This window comes from Mobula hypostoma, chromosome 4 (assembly GCF_963921235.1).
Source record: "Mobula hypostoma chromosome 4, sMobHyp1.1, whole genome shotgun sequence".
Lineage (NCBI taxonomy): Eukaryota > Metazoa > Chordata > Chondrichthyes > Myliobatiformes > Myliobatidae > Mobula > Mobula hypostoma.
The window spans coordinates 87,297,876-87,322,510 of record NC_086100.1 but is presented as its reverse complement, the minus strand read 5'-3'; the positions used below and the strand labels follow the sequence as shown (position 1 = coordinate 87,322,510).

The following is a 24,635-nucleotide window of genomic DNA, read 5'->3' as shown; positions in this document are numbered from 1 at the left end:
ATGAAATTCTTTTCTTGCGGGCATATTCGATAAAACCAATAACCATAATAAAATCAATGAAAGACTGCACCCAACAAGGTGAACAACCAGTGTGCAAAAGACAACAAATTGTTGAAATACAAAAGAAGAAACATAATAATAATAAATAAGCAATAAATATCAAGAACATTAGATAAAGTGTCCTTGAAAATTAATCTATAGATTGCGGGAACAGTTCAGTGATGGGCAAGTGAATTTGTGTGAAGTTATCCCCATTGGTTTAAGAGCCTGAAGATTGAGGGGCAATAACTGTTCCTGAACCTGATGGTGTGAGGCCTGAGGCTCTTGGACCTTCTTTCTGCTGGCAGTGAGAAGAGAGCATGACCTGGGTGGTGGGGTTCCCAAATGACGGATGCTGCTTTCCTGCAACAGTGCTCTGTATAGATGTGCTCACTGGTGAGGAGGACTTTACCTGTGACGGACTGGGCTGTATCTATCACTTTTTGTAGAATTTTCTGTTCAAGGGCATCGGTGTTTCAATACCAGTCTGTGATGCAGCCAGTCAATATACTCTCCACCATATATCCATAGAAGTTCATCAGAGTTTTAGATGTCATGCCGAATCTTCACAGATTTCTAAGAAAGTAGAGGTGCTGCCGTGTTTTCTGCATAATTGCATTTATGTACCGGTCCAAGAACAGTTCCACTGAAATGATAATACCTAAGAGTTTAAAATTGCTGACTCTCTCCAGATCCCCTGATGAGGACTGGCTTATGGACCTGAAGTTAATAATCAGTTTCTTGGTCTTGCTGACATTGAGTGAGAGGTTGTTGTTGTAGCACCACTCAGCCAGATTTTCAATCTCCCTCCTATATGCTGATTCATCACCATCTTTGATTCTGCAAATGACAAGTGGGGTGCCGTCTGCAAATTTAAATCTGTTATTGGAGCTGTGCTTAGCTACACAGTCATAATTGTAAAGCGAGTAGAGCGGGGGCTAAGCACACAGCCTTGTGGTGCACCTGTGCTGATGGAGATTGTGGAGCAGATGTTGTTGCCAATCTGAACTGACTGCAGTCTGCAAGTGAGGAAATCAAATACTGTATCCAATTGCACAAGCAGTTATTGAGGCCAAGGTCTTTAGGGGATGACAGTATTGAATGCCAAGCTGTAGTCGATAATGAGCAGCCTGATGTGTACACCTTTTCTGTCCAGGTGTTCCAGGGTTCAGTGAAGAGCCAATGAAATGGCACCTTTTGTAGTCCTGTTGTGCCGGTAGGCAAATTGGAGCAGATCCCAGTTGCTTCTCAGGCAGGTGTTGATATGTTTCATCACCAACCTCTCAAACACTGTGAATGTAAGTGAAACTGGATGATAGTCACTGTGGCATGTTACCACATTCCTCTTAGGCACTGGTATAATTGAAGCCTGCTTGAAGTGAGGTGGGCAGCTCAGACTGCCAAAGCAAGAGGTTAAAGATCTCAGTGAACATTCCAGCCAGTTAATCAGCACAGGTCTTTAGTACTCGGCCAGGTACCCCATCTGGACTGGATGCTTTCTGTGGGTTCACCCTCCTGAAGGATGCTCTCATATCGGCCTCAGAGACTGAATTGAGCGGCTGTAGGAGTTTGTGATAGTACTTCCAGGTTTTAATGGTCAAAGCGAACATAGAAGGTATTAATCTCGTCCTGAAGTGAAGCCCTGCTGTCACCTATGTCACTTGATTTCACTCTGTAGAAGGTGATAACACTCAAGCCCTGCCGCAACTGTCAAGTATCATTTATTGATTCAAGTTTAGTCCAGATTTCTGATTTCGCCCATGAGATGGCTTTCAGGAGATTGTATCTGGACCTCTTGTAATTTTCTTGGGCACCTGACTTGGATGCTTCAGATCTGGCCCTCAGCAGATTGCGGAAATTATGGTTCATGCAGGGCTTCAAGTTGGCGAAGACCCTGAATCATTTTATATGGACACACTCAATTATGACTGTTTTTATAAAGTACATGACAACCATGGTGCATTCATTTAGATCCACAGATGAGCTCTCGAATATGGCCCAGTCCACTGACTGGAAGCAATCCTGTAGCTGTTCCTCTACCTCTTGCAACCACCTCTTTGTAGTCCTAATCTCTGGGGCTTTGCTCTTTAGCCTCTGCCTCTATGCAGGTAGGAGAAGGACCGCCAAGAGATCAGATTTCCCAAAATGTGGTCTGGGCATGAAACGGTAGGCATTCCTTATCTTAGTGTAGTGGTAGTTTAAAGTAATGCATACAAAATACCGGAGGAACTCAGCAGGCCAGTAAAACAGTTGACATTTTAAGCCAAGACCCTTCATCAGGACAGCAGTGGTATAGCAGTAGTCCAGTGTGTTGCGACCACTGGTGCTGCAGTTTATATACTGATAGTGATTGGAAAGGGATTTCTTCAAGAATTCCTGATTGAAATCCATGAGTATGATTTGAAATGCGCAGGGTGGACTATTTCTCGTTTGGTGATGGCGTCATGCAGTATAAGAACATAAGACCATAAGATATAGGAGCAGAAGTAGGCCATGCAGCCTATTGAGTCTGCTCTGTCATTAAATCATGGACTGATCCAATTCTTCCAGTCATCCCCACTCTCCTGCCTTCTCCCCAAACCCTTTGATGCCTTGGCTAATCAAGAACCTATTTATCTCTACCTTAAATACACCCAATGACTTGGCCTCCATAGCCACTCGTGGCAACAAATTCCACAGATGTACCACCCTCTAATTTCTCCGCATCTCTATTCTAAATGGACGTCCTTCAATCCTGAAGTTGTGCCCTCTTGCCCTCGACTCCCCTACCATGGGAAATAACTTTGCCATATCTAATCTGTTCAGGCCTTTTAACATTCGGAATGTTTCTATGAGATCCCCCCTCATTCTCCTGAACTGCAGGGAATACAGCCCAAAAGCTCCCAGATTTTCCTCATACAGTAACCATTTCATTCCTGGAATCATTCTCGTGAATCTTCTCTGAAACCTCTCCAATGTCAATATATCCTTTCTAAAATAAGGAGCCCTCAAGCACCTCATTATAGTCGGCCGCTGATGGCATGTAAATTGTGGTCATAATCATGGAGGGAAACTCTGTTGGTAAATAGAACTGTCGGCATTTGATCGTTAGATATTCAAGGTTGGGAGAACATGAGTACGACAAATCCGCCACATCGGAGTGTAATGTTCAATCAGGTTTGTGGGTCTGGCAAGTGATACAGACAGCACTCTCTGCAAATAGGTATATTAATCATTTATTTACAAACAGCAAAAATTCAACCAAACATTCATGTTCCCCAAGTTACAGACAATACAAAGCCGAATACTCAACAGACATGCGTACATTTAACAAACATACACTCACAACATGCTGGAGGAACTCAGCAGGTCGGGCAGCATCGGTGGAAACGATGTGTCGACGTTTCGGGCCGGAACCCTTCATCAGGACTGTAGAGGGAAGGGGCAGAGGCCCAATAAAGAAGGTGGGGGAGGGTGGGAAGGAGAAGGCTGGTAGGTTCCAGGTGAAAAACCAGTAAGGGAAAAGACAAAGGGGTGGGGGAGGGAAAGCAGGGAGGAGGTAGGCAGCTGGGGGAGGGGGCTGAGTGAAATAGGGATAGAGAAAGGGAGGGGGAGGGAATTACCGGAAGTTGCAGAATTCAACTTTCGGTATTTTAACAAACATACTTAGTTAAAACAGCATACCTTCCCAATGATCAAGTCTTAATCAAAGCAAGAAGAGAGCAAGCTCCTTCCATGCCCAGGGTATTTGAAATTGGACACCAACCAGCTATCCAATGGGAAAAGCAGCTGCAGTTTCTAAACTAACCAATCACAATGAAAGTGACTTTCAACAATCAGAATAAGGCACGCCCCCACAGGACACAGAGCACCACCGAGACTTTATCACAAAACACACATCCCCACCTTTTGCCTTTTCTGAATCAGCAGTTCAGACCATCTTGTGTACCCAGAAGCCTTCAGGTCTGATTGCCATTATCTGATGTACTCTGAGTAAGCCACGTCTTGCTAAAACACAAAAGGCAGCAACCCTCATTTCTCTATGATACATCAATTTTGTCCTTAGGTCCTCAAATTCATCCTCAAATTTGTTCTCCAGTGACTGCACATTTGCTAATAAAATGCTGGGTAGGGGAGCCTCATTCCTCTCCCTTTTCTATTCTCTATTCCGCAGCTTGATAATGTCTTTGTGCCTGTCCCCAAACTCCGCAGAATCCGACTATATTTATTAACTTATGCATGTGATTCCTTATTTAGTGCTGTTTGGAAATTCCAGTAAATTATATCCATTGCATTAATCCTGTTACCCCCTCAAAGAAATCAGTTAGGTTAGAGAAGCATGACTTCTATCTTGTTTTTGAACCTCTACTATTCAATAGTTGTACTTCTGCTTTCTAAATATTTTTCCCATGTTTTATTCCCCAAGTTGTATCTGTTAATTACTTTATAAATAATTTGGTTAAACTTTCACTCAGGTCACTTCAATTCCCTTGACTTTCAAATATTTTGATCAACTGTACTTTTGCCAGGATGCCATTTGAAATGGGAATCCCCTTAACTCATGTTTTTTAACAGTTTAGTCTTGCCTCATCTCTATCTGCTATTTACATTCCAGTAAGACTGTTTTCACCAGCAACCCTCACTCCTCCCAGCATGTTTCTCACTCTGCTCCTTCAGACTTTGTCTACGCAGACACTGGACACTTATCAGTTGCTTACCTGCCCTTTCTTATATGAATTTAGAGACTCCATGACAGAAGTTTATGTCACCAGAGGGACAAATGAATTCGGCTCCATCCTGTCCATATACAACATCTAGGTACTCTCCTTCCAAGGAGACACAGAATACAGTTTAGTAAAGTATATGGCCAGTTTGATGGGTGTAGTGTACAAGTGCCTATTTGACAATGGGACACTGAGAAAGAGACGCAGAAAGAGATAAGGCAGAGAAACAAGCCCTTCCGAAGACATGCAAACATCAACCACCCATTTACACTAACATTACATTAATCCCATTTAATTCTCTCAACATTCTGATCAATTCCCCTCAGTGTCTCAATTCACCTGCACACTAAAAGCAATTTACAGTGGCCAGTTAACCTACCTGCCGGCCGGTGGCGTTGTGGCATCCTCACTGGACTTCGAGGCGAGTGGTCACTGGTTCAAATCCAGCTGGCTCCTTGCATGCTTTCCACCTGTGCTGGGCTGAGCTTTGAGCTGTAAACTCGGCCTCACAAAAAACAGATGAATGCTAAAGAAGCAGCAAGATTGCCGTCCGATGCGCCACAAGGCACAGGGAGGAATAGCACAATTAACCTACAAACCAGCATGTCTTTGGGATGTGGGAAGAAACCAGAGCTTCTGGAGGAAACCTGTGTGGTCACAGGGAGGACGTGAAAACTCGATACAGACAGCAGCCGGGGTCAGGATTGAACCAAGGTATCTGGCACTGTGAGGTAGCAGCTCACTGTGCAGCCCTAAAGCTAAACTTAAAATCCTACACTGCACAGGATTAGGTACTGATCAAAGAATAGCTGATGTCAGAACAATTATTCAGCATTATAACTCATGTGAATTTCTGTTGAATTTTCATGCTTTGCTCCATATCTCTGAAAGCTGAATAAGTGATCTAATTCTAATATTGTGCTTGTTCCTATAGATAACACATCCAGTGGAAGACTGGTGATAGTCACCACTGTGTTACTTCTTGGAGTGTGTTTTCCAGTGGCTGCACTGTTCTGCATAGTGAAGTTCTGCTGTCGGCCTCGGCATGTATGTTTACCGAAAGTTTCAGTCCCTCACGTCCCAGTAAGTAGCTGACAAGCAAGCACTCAAATGCATACACGCACGAGGGCCCTCAAGGGCTGAATTGTGATTGTAAATACTTCGTTGTGCTGTTGCTGCTTCAATCATTTGATAATTGCTGATTGGTTTATTATTGTCACAGACTGAGATATGGTGAAACACCTTGCCTGTCATCCACACAGATCATTTCATAACATGCACATTGAAGTAGTGCAAAAACAAAAACTAAACACAGAATACAGAACATAGTGTTACATTTATAAATACAGTGCAGTGCAGGTAGTCAAAAGCCGTGGCGAGGCAGATTGAGGGAGCAAGAGTTCGAATCTATCATATAAAAGGTTGGTTAAAAGAGGGATAGAATCAAACCTGGAATCTGGTGGTATGTGCTTTCTAGATGTACTATCTTCTGCCTGTTAGGAGAGGGCAGACGAAAGAATGACCCGGGTAGGATTACGCTGTTTGGGGAAAATTGGAAGTGTGGATAGAGTCAATGGAGGGGTGGGTGGTTTACATAATGGACTGGGGTTGAGTTCATAACTTTCTCTAATTTTCTATGTAATGCCATGCTATGATGTATCTGGATAGGATTATTTCCATGGCACACTTGTAAAAACTGATGAATCACTGCAGCCATACTGAATTTCCTTATCCTTCTGAGGAAATAAAAGTGAGGGTGTGTTTTCTTAACTGTAACATCCGCATAGCTAGAATATTTTTCAGGGTTTTGGGGTGTAATCCAGAAGCTTATGCTTAATGCTAACTGACTGAATGTGAGAAGGCAACACTGAGCTAACAACCAATGTGTCTCTGGTGAAGGTGCACCTACTCAGCTGTTGAAGAGGGAACTCCAGGATTGAGACCCTATGACAGTAAAGAAGTAGTGACATTATTTCCAAATCAGGATGACACGCAGGAGAATCTGCAAGTGGTGGCCTGCCACCATTGTCCTTTTGGAGCTCTGTGGAGCAGGAGATTGCGAAGTGTGTTGGAGAAAGTTCCTTGTGGGCTTTGCATGCCAATTTTAAAAAGCAAGTGAGGCCTGTTGGGACTTGACTGCAGAGCGGCAGATCACAGAGTGAGCTGGAGACTGTCCCTTGTGGACTTTATGCGCCAATTTTAAAAAGCAAACAGGGCCTGTCGAGACTTGTCTGTGGAGAGGGGATTACTCGGGTTAATTAGCAAGGGCCAATAAAAAGAAATGGGGATTGTGTGTGTCAGCCATTGTTGGAGTGGCCATTGTGTAAGTAGACAGAGTTAGAGTGGTCAGGCTTGGGCGAGAAGAGGCACAGACTAGTACTTAAATTTGAGAAGTTAGAGTCATAACAAGTGTAAGCCGGAATGCTCAGGCAGAGGAATGCTTCTCATTATGAAGGACAAGGTTTCAGAGTACTTGGAGGTGTTCGATAAAGTAGGGCAATGCCTGCATGGTTTCCTTAAGGTGAAATCTTGCCTGACAAATTTGTTGGAATTCTTTGAAGAAATAACAGGTAGATTAGACAAAGGAGAGCCAGTGGATGTTGTTTACTAAGATTTTCAGAAGGCCTTTGACAAGGTGCCACTCATGAAGCTGCTTAATAAAATACGAGCCCATGGTATTACAGAAAATATTCTAGCATGGATAGAACATTGGCTGATTGGCAGGAGGCAAAGAGTTAGAACTTTGGCTGGCTGCTGGAGACAAGTGGTGTTCTGCAGAGGTCGGTATTGGGATCACTTCTTTTCACATTATATGCTAATGATTTGGATAATGGAAGCAATGGTTTAGTGGCCAAGTTTTCAGATGATTCAAAGTGGAGTGGCAGGTAGTGTTGAGGAAGCAGGGAGTCTGCATAAGGACTTGGATAGAGTGGGAGAATGGGCAAAGAACTGGAAGATGGAATATAGTGTATGGTAGAGCGTAGTCATGCAATTTGGTAGAAGGAATATTTTGGCAAGGAATATTTTCTAAATGGGGAGAAAATTAAAAAAAATCAGAGGTGCAAAGGGACTTGGGAGTCCTTATGCAGGATTCCGTAAAGTTAACTTGCAGGTGGAGTTAGTGGTAAGGAGGGCAAATACAATGTTAGCATTCATTTCGAGAGGACTGGAACATAAGAGCAAGGATATGATGTTGAGACATTATAAGGCATTGAGCAGGTCATACTTGGTGTATTCTGAGCAGTTTTGACCCCTTATCTAAGAATAGGTGTGCTGACGTTGGAAACGGTCCAGAGGAGTTTCACGAGAATGATTCTGGAATGAAAGGGTTAATTTATGGGGAACATTTGATGTGCCTTAGCCTGTACTCGTTGGAGCTTAGAAGAATGGGGGGGGGGCACAGAATCTCATTGAAAGGCCTAGACAGAGTGAAATTGGAGGAGGATTCGATAGTCATTACATAAAAGGTTATGGGAAGAAGGCAGGAGAATGGGTTGAGAGGGGTAATAAATCAGCCATGATGAAATGGCGGAGCAGACTCGATGGGCTGAGTGGCCTAATTCTGCTCCTATATCTGATGGTCTTATTGACTTATGGAAATCATGGGGTTAGATGGTGCTGTTGGAGTGGTCTTGTTTGTAGATAGTTTACAGTGTAGCTACTGGGTGTTAGCAATAGATGGCATGCTATCACAACAGATCTCTTTATTTTGAACAATGCCAAACTTTAGAACTATTGTCATTGCACTCACCGAGGCAATAGTAGAGCATTCCATCGCATTCCTGTCTTCCACCTTATAAAAAATGGAAAGGCACTGGAGAATCAGGAGATAAGTCGACTAGCATCAACCTCTAACCTCTCTTCTAACCACAGTATTTATGTAGCTGGTTTGCTTGAGTTTCGGGTCAATGGTGAGCTCCAAGATGTTGAAAATGGCAAACTGTGAGGATAATGCCATTGAAAGTCTAGGACAGAGTCATAGAGTCATAGAAAACTACTGCACAGAAACAGGTCTTTCAGACCATCTAGTCCATGCCAAACCATTTAAACTGCCCAGTCCCACCAACCTGCACCTAGGCCATAGCTCTCCATACCCTTCCTATCCTATTCAACCTTCTCTTAAACATTAAAATCAAAATCATATCCACCACTTGCACTGGCAGATTGTTCCACACTGTCACTACCCTCTGAGTGAAAAATTTTCCACTCATTCCCTTTAAGCATTTTGGCTTTCACCCTTAACCCTTGAACTCCAGTTGTAGTCTCACCCAATCTCAGTGGATTCCATTTACCCTATCTATACCCCTCATAATTTTGTATTCCTATCAAATCTCCCCTCAATCTTCTACATTCTAGGGAATAAAGTTCTAAAGTTCTAACCTATTCTATCTTTTCCTATAACTCGGGTCCTCCAGCCCTGCAAAATCCTTGTAAATCTTCTCTGTACTCTTTCAATCTTATTTTCATCTTTCCTGTAGGTAGGTGACCAAAACTGCACACAATACTCCAAATTAGGCCTCACTGACTTCTTAAGCAGCTTCAACATAACATCCCAACTTCTGTATTCAATACTTTGATCTATGAAGACAAATGTGCCAAAAGCAAAAGATAGGTGGTGAAGATGATGTAAATGATCACCTTATTGAAAATGGCCATTGCCTAGTAATTTTCTGTCAAAAACTTGCTTTATAATTATGAAATCCTTCATGTAGTCATGAATTTCCTGTATTTGGGCATGGGCTACTTTATTTTCTGATATTTTGCAAATGCAATTGAACATTGAGCAAACGTAGGCAAACATGTTCCCTTCTGATTTAATAGAATAGGATTTGCCCTAAGGAACTCCTGCAGGAAGGTCTGGAGTCTAAATGACTGACCTCCAGAACCAGATCTTTATTCATTTGATTGAGGTCTGACTCCAGCCTTTGAAATGATTTCCCCTGGATAACCATTGACTTCAGCTTTACCAAGGTTCCTTGATATCACATTTTATTAAATGCTGTCACGATTATTCTGGAGGACTTCTCTTTACTTGGAAAAGTGATCCTAGAAAACCCTACACATGAATATTGGTTCAGCAGGTTATTTCTGAATATGTTGTTGTAGTTCGTCCAACGTTGTCGTCGATGAGGACCTCGACACCATTATGATGGTGTCGAGACTAGCGCGTCATTTGGATTTAAGTGAGGGAGAGTTGCGCAGCGTCAGCCTCACTCTCTCTTCCCAATTCCCATCCGGATCCAGTGGCAAGACAGAGTCTAGACGGCTGGAGATGGGACTAGGTGCAATGGATGACCAGGACGTCTTCTGTGTCTTGTCCTGCTCTACACGTTCCACGATGCTTGCAGAGACCGCCTTCTTGACCGTTGGACCTTCCATGGGTCTCGTCCGCTCAATCCGCCGGAGTCTGTCTTCACATGCTGGGATAGACAACTCCCTATCTCACCGAGGGTTTGAGACCCGTCAGCTTCCCTCACCTGGTTTAGCCGGATTGTTGAAGCCGTTGCCCGGGGTGTGGCTGCTATCGCATGCAAACAGCTACGAGGAGCCACAGGTGAGAGCTGAGTGCCAGGTGGGGACCAAAGGTGGACTAACCGCCCTGAAAAGGATGCGACATGTTCCCCCACCAGAGGTGCTACCCCTCCCTGACACCCCATACACCCCAAAATATGAAATATTCTGAATATGAAACCTTACTGCACAGTCAACAAGACCTTCAACCATCTTCCTGATGATTGAGAGCAGACTGAATGGGCTGAGGTTAGCTAGAATGGATTTATCTTGTTTTCTGCAAACAGTTTCAAAATAGTGGTCAAACAGGTAGACAAAGTGGTGAAGAAGGTGACTGGCACAGTTATCTTCACTGGTCATGGAACTAAGTACGAGAGTTGGACGTTATGTTACAACTGTACAATACACTGGTGAGACCACACTCAGTCTTTTTCCTATGGCAGGAGAGCCTTAAACTAGATCGCAAAGAAATAAGGTGAGAGGGTAAGTATTTAAATGGGATATGATAGGCAACATTTTCACACAGAAAGTAGCGGATATGAAGGGCTACAATAAAATAAATGTCATGGTATTTCCATTTGTGGGATAGTCACAGAACATGGGATCTATCTATTAAAATCAGAGGACAGACATTTAAATCTATGATGTGTAGGACTTTCTTATAGAGGGTGCTGGAAGTCTGTAATTCTTTACCTGCTTAATCACTAATATTTAAAGAGGGGATAGATAAAATTTTAAAACACCGGGGAAATGAGGACTGTTGGAAATGGCACAGAAGAGGAGTTGAGACATGGGGAAAATCAGATATGATCACATTGTATGGTGGGGCAGGTTTGAGGGGTAATGTTGCCTACTCTCGCTCCTAATCACTCGTTTTCTTGTGATCCAACCCATTTCACCCCTTGCTAAATGAACAGAGCAGGACACTTGATGCTAAATGGAATGTCAAATGAACCTAACAAGAAACATCTGATGATTTTTGCATGGCCCATCATCTTTAACGGACTCAATTTGATCCTGGTGACTGTTGTAACAAAAGATGTTTGTTTGATCAGTCATTGGGTTGGGTCCACAGGAATGACCTTTAACCTTGGCCTAAGTCTAGAACCTGGCAGGATTTGCTGGTCAGACCACAAAGCATGCTTCAGCCAACATAGAGTAGTAGCAACACACAAGATCTCCAAACACCTCAAGGTGCAAAGCCTTGGGGAAGTGTTCAGGAGGAGCACCCTTTTTTCACTCCATCACCTGCCCACCCACTTGGGGGTGAGGAACATTAAACTGTAAATGATGTTGACTTTAATATCTGCTCGAAGGCTCATGATCAAGAATGAGGTCAGAAATTTGGAAAAGAACAGCTAAAGTGTCCAGCCAGGGTGAATCATGGGAACTGCAGGAGCTCAATGTTTAGGCTCAAGACTTTCCTGGAGTGACAACATTGGTGAACTGCATTCAATGACTTAGGATATGGAGAGATAAAGAATGTTATAACATTAGATGTTTTTGTTTAACCTCTGCAGAATTTGGAAAACCTTCAAGCAGTTGTCCTGAAAGCAGAAGACTACAGCCAGGAATCATGTGCTTCTGTTGAGGTCTGGCATCATTCAGAGGCATTGATTGCTGAACATCAAGAACTGACTGCACAGGAGAAGATAAATGACAACGTGGACATGGACATGGACATCTGGTTAATGAACTCTGTTTCATACGGGAACATTTCCCAATCCCAATGGTCAATGCAGAGAGGATATCAGTCTCAAATGAATTTGGAGCATGAGAAAATTACACCGCCGATGTTAGCAGAGTCTTACGTAAGATGATGAACAGATTTCAGGATGCTCAATTGGTTGGAAGAATTAGAGCACTCTATCCAGTTTCTAATGCGAATTGTCCTAATTCAGTGTTACATGCAATAAGTTGCCACAGGAAATCTGGCGATGAGAGACACGAGAACTGTTCCAGAAATGATTCTTGCTCTCATAAATCAACAAAATGATTCATTTTCTTGCATGTAATTCACTTACTATTTTAAAAAAGGATAGAAATCACCTTTATTTCACAACGGAACAATATTTGTGCCCAGCACAATGCCAGATTGCCAAACCTATTCCATTTACATGTGATCCCTCGCACATCATTCCCTGCATACTTATATATCTATCTCCAAAGCCCTTTAAACATCACTATCATGTTCAGCTCCACCACTACTCTTGTCAAACTACCACTTTCGGTGGAAAAGAACTTGCCCTACATACAGTATCTCCTTTAAACATTCCCCCTCTCACTTTAAATGAATGTCCTCTAGTATTTGGTATTTCTATCCTGGGAAATTGACGTTGACTGTCTACCCCTGCATATGCTCCTCAGAATTTTATAAGCTCCTCCCATTAGCCTCCAGGTAAACACCCTGATATTCACACAAAGGATTAGGTTAGTGATTGTGTTCTTATCATGGGATTCTTATGACCTCATTGACATATGTATAGCCACAGGTTTCCTAAAGTCCTGGAGGCTTCCTATTCCTGCGCCTGATCCATGACATGGAAATGTCTGAAAGTGTCCATCAGGTCACAAGGCCATGGCCCTAGACTGTGCTAAAGGTCTTTTCCAGTGTGTGTCACCATCTCCATTGTAATTGACTACTTCATTAACTGTAGACACATGCAAACTGATGAACTACATATAGATAATTTAAAAAAAGGATCTAAAATTATTTAAAAATAAAGTTACTTTCATTTCATTGTTATTCATTAAAACATGTAAATTAATATGAAAAAAGAACAATTAAGTTTCACTGCAAAGTCACTGTAGATATCAGCCAGGTCTTTAATCTCTGACCAAAATGAAGGTTTGGTCTGGACATACTGAGGTTCACCAGAGTCAAATGCCAAACCATCAGGATTTCCAAATAGTCAGATGACAGATGATCAGAGTTTTGGCTGCTTTTCCTCCTTTGCTTCTCAACCTTATTTTCCAGCTTCTTTGAAGACATATGGGAAGTATCTCAGTGTAAATTACAAGTTGCTATTGTGCATTTTAAAATGAGACATGTTGTCATCTATCTATTCTGAAGTACTGTGTTGACCATGACTTTAAACAGATAATTAATGGGGTAGATATTCTACTGCCCTGTGATCACCACCCACCTCCTCCCATCTGTCCATAGCTGCCAATTTTCTATTATTATTTATCAATAATTATTTACTATTTTAGACCCTCTGACTATATGGCATGAAGCCAATGGAGTTGGGGTGACTTTCCTGATCCTATTTGCTCACTGGCAAATCTTGTTTCCATACAGACCTTGCAAATAGCTTTCACAAAGCTCTTCATATTTACTTTCGTGTTTTGTTAATTATTACAATTGAATAAAAATTCAGAAGGTCACTCTGACTTTTTAGAAGATCAATATTGCAGCAGAAGCAAGCAGAATTTAATAAAATAAATCCATTTAAGATGAAATTCAATCTATTGTTTGTAATGAATGTGGTTTTCACTTCCACATTTCTATGTTACACAGATATTCTGCAGTAGTTCCTGATTCATAGCAACAAACACATAGTGCTGGAGGAACTCAGCAGGTCAGGCAGCATCTATGTTCCTGATTCATGCTGGGGGACAATGATTCTCTTGGGTGTTTTGATCTGCACATACTAAAAAAGATTAACAAAACCACTTTCCTGCACTAAATGTTCATTTTTTAACACATAAATATCTATTGACCTTTTTGAATGTGCTCAGTGACTGATCCTCCACTGCCCCTTCGTGAAAGAATTTCTCAACGGAAGCCATTAGCCTGAATGGCCAACCCCTTAAATATTTATAATAGAGAGACCATTTGGTTCATCAAGTTCATGTGGGCTCTCATCTGAGCAATCCCATCCTCCTCCTCTCCTTCGGCAGCTCAGTCTCTCTCACAAATACATCAGTTCCCTTTGATTCTTTTCCCACTTACTTACAGCAGGCGCAATTTACAATGGCTGATTAACCATAGACTTTGAGATGTGGGAGGAAACTAGCGCACTCAGAGGAAATTCACATGGTCACAGGAAGAACTTGCAAACTCCACGCAGATAGCATCCATGGTCAAGACTGAACCTGGGTCTCCTGAGCTGTGAAGCTGCTCCTTCCTTATCACCCATTTTTCTCGACACCTCAGGGAATGCACAAAAACTGACTATACCTTCAGCTGATATGCATATGCACGCACCTCACACAGGGCTGCATAGGGCAGTGATCAGGATCAAGACCTTCATCTGCCTTTAGGAGAGGACCTGAACTGTAAGCTCTGTGCTCAAAAGGGGACACTGGCTCACATACTGTCCGGGTGTAAAACAGCTCTAACTCAAGGACGGTATAGGTGGCGCCATGATAAGGTGCTTCTGGCTCTCACTGACACACTAGAGCGGGAGAGATGCAAGAAGAGGACGGCTGGCACAGATTTGAGGAAGACCATCACCTTCATCAAAGAGGGAGCTAGGCTTTTCGTAACCAAACAACCAAAGCCCCATCTGCTGCTAACAGCCAGGTCCTGGGAGATGAGGGTCGATGTGGGAAGGAGGCTGCAGTTCCCGGATGTGGTGCACACAACCCTACACCCAGACATTGTACTGTGGTCAACCGAAGACAAGGAAATAATTCTGTTTGAGCTGACTGTGCCGTGGGAGGAGGGATGGGAAGAGGCTCATGAGAGAAAGGCCTTGAAGTACCAGCCCTTAGTGCAGGAGTGTAAAGACAAGGGATGGCAGGCATGGTTGTCCCTGTGGAGATCAGCTGCAGAGGTTTCCCAGCCAAATCAGCATGGCAGTTGTTGTCAGCTCTGGGCCTGGACAAAAGGAGCAAAAAACAAGCAGCTCTTAGGATGGGGGAAGAGTCAGAACGAGGCTCTTGTTGGATTTGGAGTAGGTGAGAGGAGCGAAGCTGGAAGCCAGGAGCAGATGGGCAGTGATTTGGCCACCACTGCCGGCCCACCAACTGGAGAGTATCGTGGTTAAGGGTTGAAACACTCTGTGAAGGTTGGGTGACATCTGCTCCTGGCTGAAGGCTACGGTTTCCGTATAAGGTAACTGGAGATTGCACCCTAACAGGGGTATGTAACAAGCAAGTATAAAGAAGGCAAATGAAATGTTGTCCTTCATTGCTAGAGGGATTGAAATAAAGAGTATGGAGGTTATATTGCCATTGTACAGGGCACTGGTGAGGCTGCATGTTGAGGACTGCATGCAGTTCTGACCTTGTTAGTTGAGGAAAGAAATACTTGCTTTAGTAGCGGTGCAGAATATGTTCACCAACTTAGTTCTGGAGATGAGGGGAGAGATCAAGTCACCTGGAATTATACATCCTAGAAATCAGAAGAGTCTTAGAAACATAGAAACATAGAAAACCTACAGCACAATACAGGCCCTCTGGCCCACAATGTTGTGCCGAACATGTATTTACCTGAGGAATTATCTAGGGTTACCCATAGCTCTCTCTTTTTCTGAGCTCCATATACCTGTCCAAGAGTCTCTTAAGAGACCCTATCATATCCGCCTCCACCACCATTGCCGGCAGCCCATTCCACGCACTCACCACTCTCCAGCCAATGCACCCACCGTATGCTTTGTTAACCACGGAGTCAACCTGTTTTGAGTGTCCTATGGACTCGGACCACAAGATCTCTCTGATCCTCCACACTGCCAAGAGTCTTATCGTTAATACTATTAATACTGTTCTATGAGTCTGTGGTGGCCAGTGCGATCATGTTTGCTGTTGTGTGCTGGGGCAGCAGGCTGAGGGTAGCTGACACCAACAGAATCAACAAACTCAATTGTAAGGCCAGTGATGTTGTGGGGATGGAACTGGACTCTCTGACGGTGGTGTCTGAAAAGAGGATGCTGTCTAAGTTGCATGCCATCTTGGTCAATGTCTCCCATCCACTACACATAAGGTACTGGGTGGGCACAGGAGTACATTCAGCCAGAGACTCATTCCACCGAGATGCAACACAGAGCGTCATAGGAAGTCATTCCTGCCTGTGGCCATCAAACTTTACAACTCCTCCCTTGGAGGGTCAGACACCCTGAGCCAATAGGCTGGTCCTGGACTTGTTTCATAATTTACTGGCATAATTTACATATTACTATTTAACTATTTATGGTTTCATTACTATTCAATTATTTATGGTGCAACTGTAACAAAAACCAATTTCCCCCGGGATCAATAAAATATGACTATGACTATGACTATGACTATGACTATGACTATATTCTTCCATCATATTTGACCTACCAAAATGAACCAACTCACATTTATCTGGGTTGAACTCCATCTGCTACTTCTCAGCCCAGTTTTTCATCCTATCAATGTCCCGCTGTAACTTCTGACAGCCCTCCACATTATCCACAACACCTCCAACCTTTGTGTCATCAGCAAATTTACTAACCCATCCCTCCACTTCCTCATCTAGGTCATTTATAAAAATCACGAAGAGTAGGGGTCGCAGAACAGATCTCTGAGGCACACCACTGGTCAACGATCTCCATGCAGAATATGACCCATCTACAACCACTCTTTGCCTTCTGTGGGCAAGCTAGTTCTGGATCCACAAAGTCATGCCCCTTGGATCCCATGCCTCCTTACTTTCTCAATAAGCCTTGCATGCGGTACCTTGTCAAATGTCTTGCTGAAATCCATACAGGTTTCCCCCGCCATCCGAAGGTACAGCGTTCCTGTGAAACGGTTCGTAAGCCAAAATGTCGTAAAGCAACGAAGGAATTACCATTTATTTATATGGGAAAATCTTGTGAGTGTTCGCAGACCCAAAAATAACCTACCAAATCATGACAAATAACACATAAAACCTAAAATAACAGTAACATATAGTAAAAGCAGGAATGATATGATAAATACACAGCCTATATACTTCTCTACAACGATTGCCTGCACAGATCTCCGTAGCGAAAATCTCACACAAGCGCCGTTGGCAGAAAATCTCACACAAGCGCTGTTGGCAAAAACACTCTCTCCGGTAACCTTTAAGCTATGAGGCTGCCAAATCTACCAAATAACACATAAAAATACACAGCCTATATAAAGTAGAAATAATGTATGTACAGTGTAGTATCACTTAACGGAATTGGGAAGACAGCTTGCCAAGCAAACTGATGATGGTGTGTTAGGCTGAGTCGTCGCAGGCTGGGTGTTGCACTGGCCCCCACCCTCCGGGCCACCGACCCGATACATTGCCGTGAAGAACGCAGCAGCAGCTGGGAGGCACATAGCACATCTTTAAGGAAAAAGCTGAAATAAACATGCTAATTAATTAGGTGCTGCCCGGCACGTAATTGTTGGCCCAGATCAGAGGCGATGCAATTGGAAATCGGCACTGATCTGGGCCGACAATTACGTGTCGGTGGCACCAAATTAATTAGCTTGTTCATCTCGGATTTTTTCTTAAAGATTTGCTGTGTGCCTCCTGGCTACTGCTGCATTCTCCGCAAATCGGTACAGTATCTGTCTGGGGCCCGGGTGTTGGGGTGGTGGGACACGGGGGTGTCATCTCATCGTCGATCAGGGCAGGCAGCTCATCTTCTCCTATGACTGCCCGCCTCAATGTCGAAGATCGAGGTTCGTCGTCTGCTGTGGCTGATGTGGAAGGCTTGCTTGACTGCTGAGCCTCGCTCATTTTTCTATCATACAGTTGTTTGGAAGGACTCAAACCACCCTGAAAATATCCCCTAAACCTATGTACCCTTTCAAAATTAAAGTCGTACTTTATTATTGCAGTGAAAATCTCACGCAGTTGCTCACGTTCAGTTCGCTACTGCATTCGGTTTGGATTGTTATCCTTTCCTCTTCCAATTGCACCAGCTCTTCATCTATCAGTTCTTGGGCATGGGACGCCAAAATCTCTTCATCTTCGTCAGCTTCCACAAGCCAAACTCACTTTGTCCTTGCTTCGTTCACCACGATCGAAACGCTTAATTATGTATAGTTTTACGCTAAGTGTAACACCCTTACAAGCTCTTTTAGGCTTTTCCAATACCTCAGAACTCAGCTTGCTAATGGCTGCTCACAAGCACATGTTTAAGCAATGCCGTTCCGAATCCTGGGGAGAGTGGCTGCTCGGGACGCGTGCTGCTTTTTATCGCGCACTGATTTTTTCGTGTGCTGATTTTTTATCACGCGCTGCCTTTCTTCTTAACAGTGAAAACACCTTCTGAAAGCGAAAACAGGGTACTAATGTAGGTCTTTCGTAACAGTGAGGTTTCGTAAAGCGAACGTTCGAAAAGCGTGGGACACCTGTATACACAACATCAACTGCTCTACCTTCATCAATGTGTTTAGTCACATCCTCAAAATATTGAATCAGGCTCATAAGGCACAACCTTACTTTTACAAAGCCATGCTGACTATTCCTAATCATATTATGCCTCTCCAAATGTTCATAAATCCTGCTTCTCAGGATCTTCTCCATCAACTTACCGACCACTGAAGTAAGATATAGAAACATAGAAACATAGAAAATAGGTGCAGGAGTAGGCCATTCGGCCCTTTGAGCCTGCACCACCATTCAGTATGATCATGGCTGATCATCCAACTCAGAACCCAGCCTTCCCTCCATACCCCCTGACCCCTGTAGCCACAAGGGCCATATCTAACTCCCTCTTAAATATGGCCAATGAACTGGCCTCAACTGTTTCCTGTGGCAGAGAATTCCACAGATTCACCACTCTCTGTGTGAAGAAGTTTTTCCTAATCTCGGTCCTAAAAGGCTTCCCCTTTATCCTCAAACTGTGACACCTCGTTCTGGACTTCCCCAACATCGGGAACAATCTTCCTGCATCTAGCCTGTCCAATCCCTTTAGGATTTTATACGTTTCAATCAGATCCCCCCTCAGTCTTCTAAATTCCAACGAGAATAAGCCCAGTTCATCCAGTCTTTCATCATATGAAAGTCCTGCCATCCCAGGAATCAATCTGGTGAACCTTCTTTGTACTCCCTCTATGGCAAGGATGTCTTTCCTCAGATTAGGGGACCAAAACTGCACACAATACTCCAGGTGTGGTCTCACCAAGGCCTTGTACAACTGCAGTAATACCTCCCTGCTCCTGTACTCGAATCCTCTTGCTATGAATGCCAGCATACCATTCGCCTTTTTTACCGCCTGCTGTACCTGCATGCCCACTTTCAATGACTGGTGTATAATGACACCCAGGTCTCGTTGCACCTCCCCTTTTCCCAATTAGCCACCATTCAGATAATAATCTGTTTTCCTGTTTTTGCCACCAAAGTGGATAACTTCACATTTATCCACATTAAATTGCATCTGCCATGAATTTGCCCACTCACCTAACCTATCCAAGTCACCCTGCATCCTCTTAGCATCCTCCTCACAGCTAACACTGCCGCCCAGCTTCGTGTCATCCACAAACTTGGAGATGCTGCATTTAATTCCCTCATCCAAGTCATTAATATATATTGTAAACAACTGGGGTCCCAGCACTGAGCCTTGCGGTACCCCACTAGTCACTGCCTGCCATTCTGAAAAGATCCCGTTTATTCCCACTCTTTGCTTCCTGTCTGCCAACCAATTCTCTATCCACATCAATACCTTACCCCCAATACCATGTGCTTTAAGTTTGCACACTAATCTCCTGTGTGGGACCTTGTCAAAAGCCTTTTGAAAATCCAAATATACCACATCCACTGGTTCTCCCCTATCCACTCTACTAGTTACATCCTCAAAAAATTCTATGAGATTCATCAGACATGATTTTCCTTTCACAAATCCATGCTGACTTTGTCCGATGATTTCACCGCTTTCCAAATGTGCTGTTATCACATCTTTGATAACTGACTCTAGCAGTTTCCCCACCACCGATGTTAGGCTAACCAGTCTATAATTCCCTGGTTTCCCTCTCCCTCTTTTTTTAAAAAGTGGGGTTTCATTAGCCACCCTCCAATCCTCAGGAACTAGTCCAGAATCTAAAGAGTTTTGAAAAATTATCACTAATGCATCCACTATTTCTTGGGCAACTTCCTTAAGCAGTCTGGGATGCAGACCATCTGGCCCTGGGGATTTACCTGCCTTTAATCCCTTCAATTTACCTAACACCACTTCCCTACTAACATGTATTTCCCTCAGTTCCTCCATCTCACTGGACTCTCTGTCCCATACTATTTCTGGAAGATTATTTATGTCCTCCTTAGTGAAGACAGAACCAAAGTAGTTATTCAATTGGTCTGCCATGTCCTTGCTCCCCATAATCAATTCACCTGTTTCTGTCTGTAGGGGACCTACATTTGGTTTAACCAATCTTTTTCTTTTCACATATCTATAAAAGCTTTTACAGTCAGTTTTTATGTTTCCTGCCAATTTTCTCTCATAATCTTTTTCCCCTTTCTTAATTAAGCCCTTTGTCCTCCTCTGCTGAACTCTGAATTTCTCCCAGTCCTCAGGTGAGCCGCTTTTTCTGGCTAATTTGTATGCTTCTTCTTTGGAATTGATATTATCCCTAATTTCCCTTGTCAGCCACGGGTGCACTACCTTCCCTGATTTATTCTTTTGCCAAACTGGGATGAACAATTGTTGTAGTTCATCCATGCAACCTTTAAATGCTTGCCATTGCATATCCACCGTCAATCCTTTAAGTGTCATTTGCCAGTCTATCTTAGCTAATTCACGTCTCATACCTTCAAAGTTACACTTCTTTAAGTTCAGAACCTTTGTTTCTGAATTAACTATGTCACTCTCCATCTTAGTGAAGAATTCCACCATTTTATGCTCACTCTTACCCAAGGGGCCTCTCACGACAAGAGTTACTGGTCTATAATTTCCTGGGCTATCTCTACTCCTTTTCTTGAATAATGGAACAACATCCATAACTCTCCAATCCTCTGGAACCTCTCCTGTCCCCAATGATGATGCAAAGTTCATCGCCAGAGACTCTGCAATCTCCTCCTCACCTCCCAAAGTAGCCTGGTGTATATCTTGTCCGGTCCCGGTGACTTAACTAACTTGATGCTTTCCAAAAACTCCTGCACATCCTCCTTCTTAATATCTACACGCTCAAGCTTTTCAGTCTGCTGTAAATCATCCCTACAATCGTCATGATCTTTTTCCATAGTGAATACTGAAGCAAAGTATTCATTAAGTACCTCTGCTATTTCCTCCGGTTCCATACACACTTTTCCATTGTCACACTTGATTGGTCCTATTCTCATGTCTTATCCTCTTGCTCTTCACATACTTGTAGAATGCCTTGGGGTTTTCCTTAATCCTATCTGCCAAGGCCTTTTCATGGCCCCTTTTGGCTCTCCTAATTTCATTCTTAAACTCCTTCCTGCTAGCCTTACAGTCTTTTAGATCTCTTTCATTACCTAGCTTTTTGAACCTTCCGTAAGCTCTTCTTTTCTTCTTGACTAGATTTACAACAGCCTTTCTACACCACTGTTCCTGTACCCTACCATCCTTTCCCTGTCTCATTGGAACGTACTTATGCAGAACCCCATGCAAATATCCCCTGAACCTTTGCCACATTTCTTCCGTACATTTCGCTGTGAACATCTTTTCCCTTTTTATGCTTCCAAGTTCCTGCCTGATAGCCTCATATTTCCCCTTACTCCAATTAAACCTTTCCCTAACTTGTCTGTTCCTATCCCTCTCCAATGCTACGGTAAAGGAGATAGAATTGTGATCACTATCTGCAAAATGCTCTCCCACTGAGAGATCTGACACCTGACCAGGTTCATTTCCCAATACCAGATCAAGTACAGCCTCTCCTCTTGTAGGCTTATCTACATATTGTGTCAAGAAACCTTCTTGAACACACCTAACAAACTCCACCCCATCTGAACCCCTCACTCTAGGGACATGCCACTCAATATTTGGGAAATTAAGATCTCCCACCAGAACAACCCTGTTATTATAACACCTTTCTAGAATCTGTCTCCCTATCTGCTGCTCGATGTCCTTGTTACTATTGGGTGCTCTATAAAAAACATCCAGTAGGGTAATTGACCTCTTCCTGTTCCTAACTTCCACCCACAGAGACTCCGTAGACAATCCCTCCATGACTTCCTCCTTTTCTGCAGCTGTGACACTATCTCTGATCAGCCATGCCACACCCCCACCTCTTTTACCTCCCTCCCTGTCCTTTCTGAAACATCTGAAGCCTGGCACTCGAAGTAACCATTCCTGTCCCTGAGCCATCCAGGTCTCTGTAATGGCTAGTATATCATAGTTCCAAGTACTGATCCACGCTCTAAGCTCATCTGCTTTGTTCATAATACTCCTTGCATTAAAATAGACACATCTCAAACCATTGGTCTGAGTGCGTCCCTTCACTATCACCTGTCTATCCTCCCTCTCGCATTGTCTCCAAGCTTTCTCTATTTGTGAGCCAACTGCCTTTCCTCCGTCTCTTCAATTTGGTTCTCATTCCCAGCAATCTAGTTTAAATTCTCCCCAATAGCCTCAGCAAACCTCCCTGCCAAGATATTGGGAAAAGGTGGACCGGTGGAGCTGAATCCATGGCCTGATTAGCCATTATGTTTATGAACAACTTTATTGACAACTTATTACTTATTGATGTAAAAGACTGTGATTTTTGAGCCTATCTTGAAGATTACTTTCTTTAATTACTGTGAAAGCTCTAAACTATTAATGAATATGAAACATGGAGGATTTGAGTTTTCATTCATTTTAGTGAGGAGGTATCACAAGGACTCAGAATGCTCATAGACACTACTGGCAGATCCTAATTAAAACAACAATGTCTCAGGCACCATCAGCGGAGAGATAAAGGGAGTTAATGTTTCAGGTCAAAGAAATTAATAAAAACTTTTTCTCTCTACACAGATGCCTCCTGACCTGCTGAATGTTTCCATCAGTTTCTCTTCTTTAATTCCAACATCTGCGATGTCCGCATGTTTTTTGATTTCCATTTTCAGAATAATCCAATTTGCTGGTGGGATGTCATGGTCATCAGTGAAAAAGATTGGGAGCAGAAAATGAGGTGAAAGGTTGCATTAAAGCAAGTGAAGATTTTGTCTGAGAAATCACTTCGACTAGATCTTGCAATTGTCTGCCATTGTCTTTATGAATAACCTTGATTTAGTTAAGCTTCATAGTTGTTACCCTGCTATTTCATAAGCACCCATCATTAAACAGAGGTCTGTCTGGGTCTTCTTCATGTGCCTTGTGCATTACACGCTTCGGCAATCATAGCTTTCCACATCAAACGATCCCTTGCAGCGTCAATAATATCTCGCACACTTAGATCTGTTAGTTCTTTCACAGTGTCCATATATTTTCTTCTTTGCCTTCCTCTTCAGCGTATCCCAGGCATATGGCCTTGTAATGTAAGGCATTCTACCTTACTTTACTTTATTGTCACCAACAATTGACACTAGAGCGTATAATCATCACAACGATAGTTGATTCTGCACTTCACGCTCCCTGGAGTACAAATCGATAGTAAATAGTAAAAATTTAAATTATAAATCATAATAGAAAATAGAAAAGGGAAATTAAGGTAGTGCAAAAAACCGAGAGGCAGGTCCGAATATTTGGAGGGTACGGCTCAGATCCAGGTCAGGATCTATTCAGCAGTCTTAACAGTTGGAAAGAAGCTGTTCCCAAATCTGGCCGTATGAGTCTTCAAGCTTCTGAGCCTTCTCCCGGAGGGGAGAGGGACGAAAAGTGTGTTGGCTGGGTGGGTCGTGTCCTTGATTATCCTGGCAGCACTGCTCCAACAGCGTGCGGTGTAAAGTGAGTCCAAGGACGGAAGATTGATTTGTGTGATGTGCTGGGCTGTGTTCACGATCTTCTGCAGCTTCTTCCGGTCTTGGACAGGACAACTTCCATACCAGGTTGTTATACACCCTAGAAGAATGCTTTCTACAGTGCATCTATAAAAATTAGTGAGGGTTTTAGGGGACAGGCCAAATTTCTTTAGCTTTCTCAGGAAGTAAAGGTGCTGGTGGGCATTCTTGGCAGTGGACTCTGCTTGGTTGGACCAAGTCAGGTCATTTGTGATACTGACCCCGAGGAACTTAAAGCTTTTGACCTGTTCCACTAGTGTACCACCGATGTAAATGTGGTCATGTGGTCCGCTACTCCTTCGGAAGTCAACAACCAATTCCTTCATCTTGCTGATGTTGAGGGATAGGTTATTGTCTTCGCACCATGCCACCAGGTTCTTAATTTAATCTCTGTACTCAAACTCATTATTATCCGAGATACGGCCTACAATTGTGGTGTCATCAATAAACTTATATATTGAGTTCGATGGAAACTTGGCTACACAATCATGGGTGTACAGTGAGTACAGCAGGGGGCTGAGTACACAGCCTATTTCTATTTCTCCCTTTCTGATGACATGGCCCAGGAATTT

The 24,635-nt window shown here is 43.2% G+C and overlaps 1 protein-coding gene across 1 annotated transcript in view; it reads left to right on the top strand.

The window, feature by feature from the left end:
* Positions 1 to 13,677, top strand: part of crfb16 (cytokine receptor family member B16) — a 78,202-nt gene extending 64,525 nt beyond the window's left edge. The window contains exons 6-7 of the mRNA XM_063044987.1: positions 5,677 to 5,825; positions 11,774 to 13,677. Coding sequence (XP_062901057.1) covers positions 5,677 to 5,825; positions 11,774 to 12,073 — 449 coding nt within the window. The 3' untranslated portion in view covers positions 12,074 to 13,677. The remainder of the gene's footprint in view (positions 1 to 5,676; positions 5,826 to 11,773) is intronic.
* The last annotated feature ends 10,958 nt before the right edge of the window (positions 13,678 to 24,635 follow it).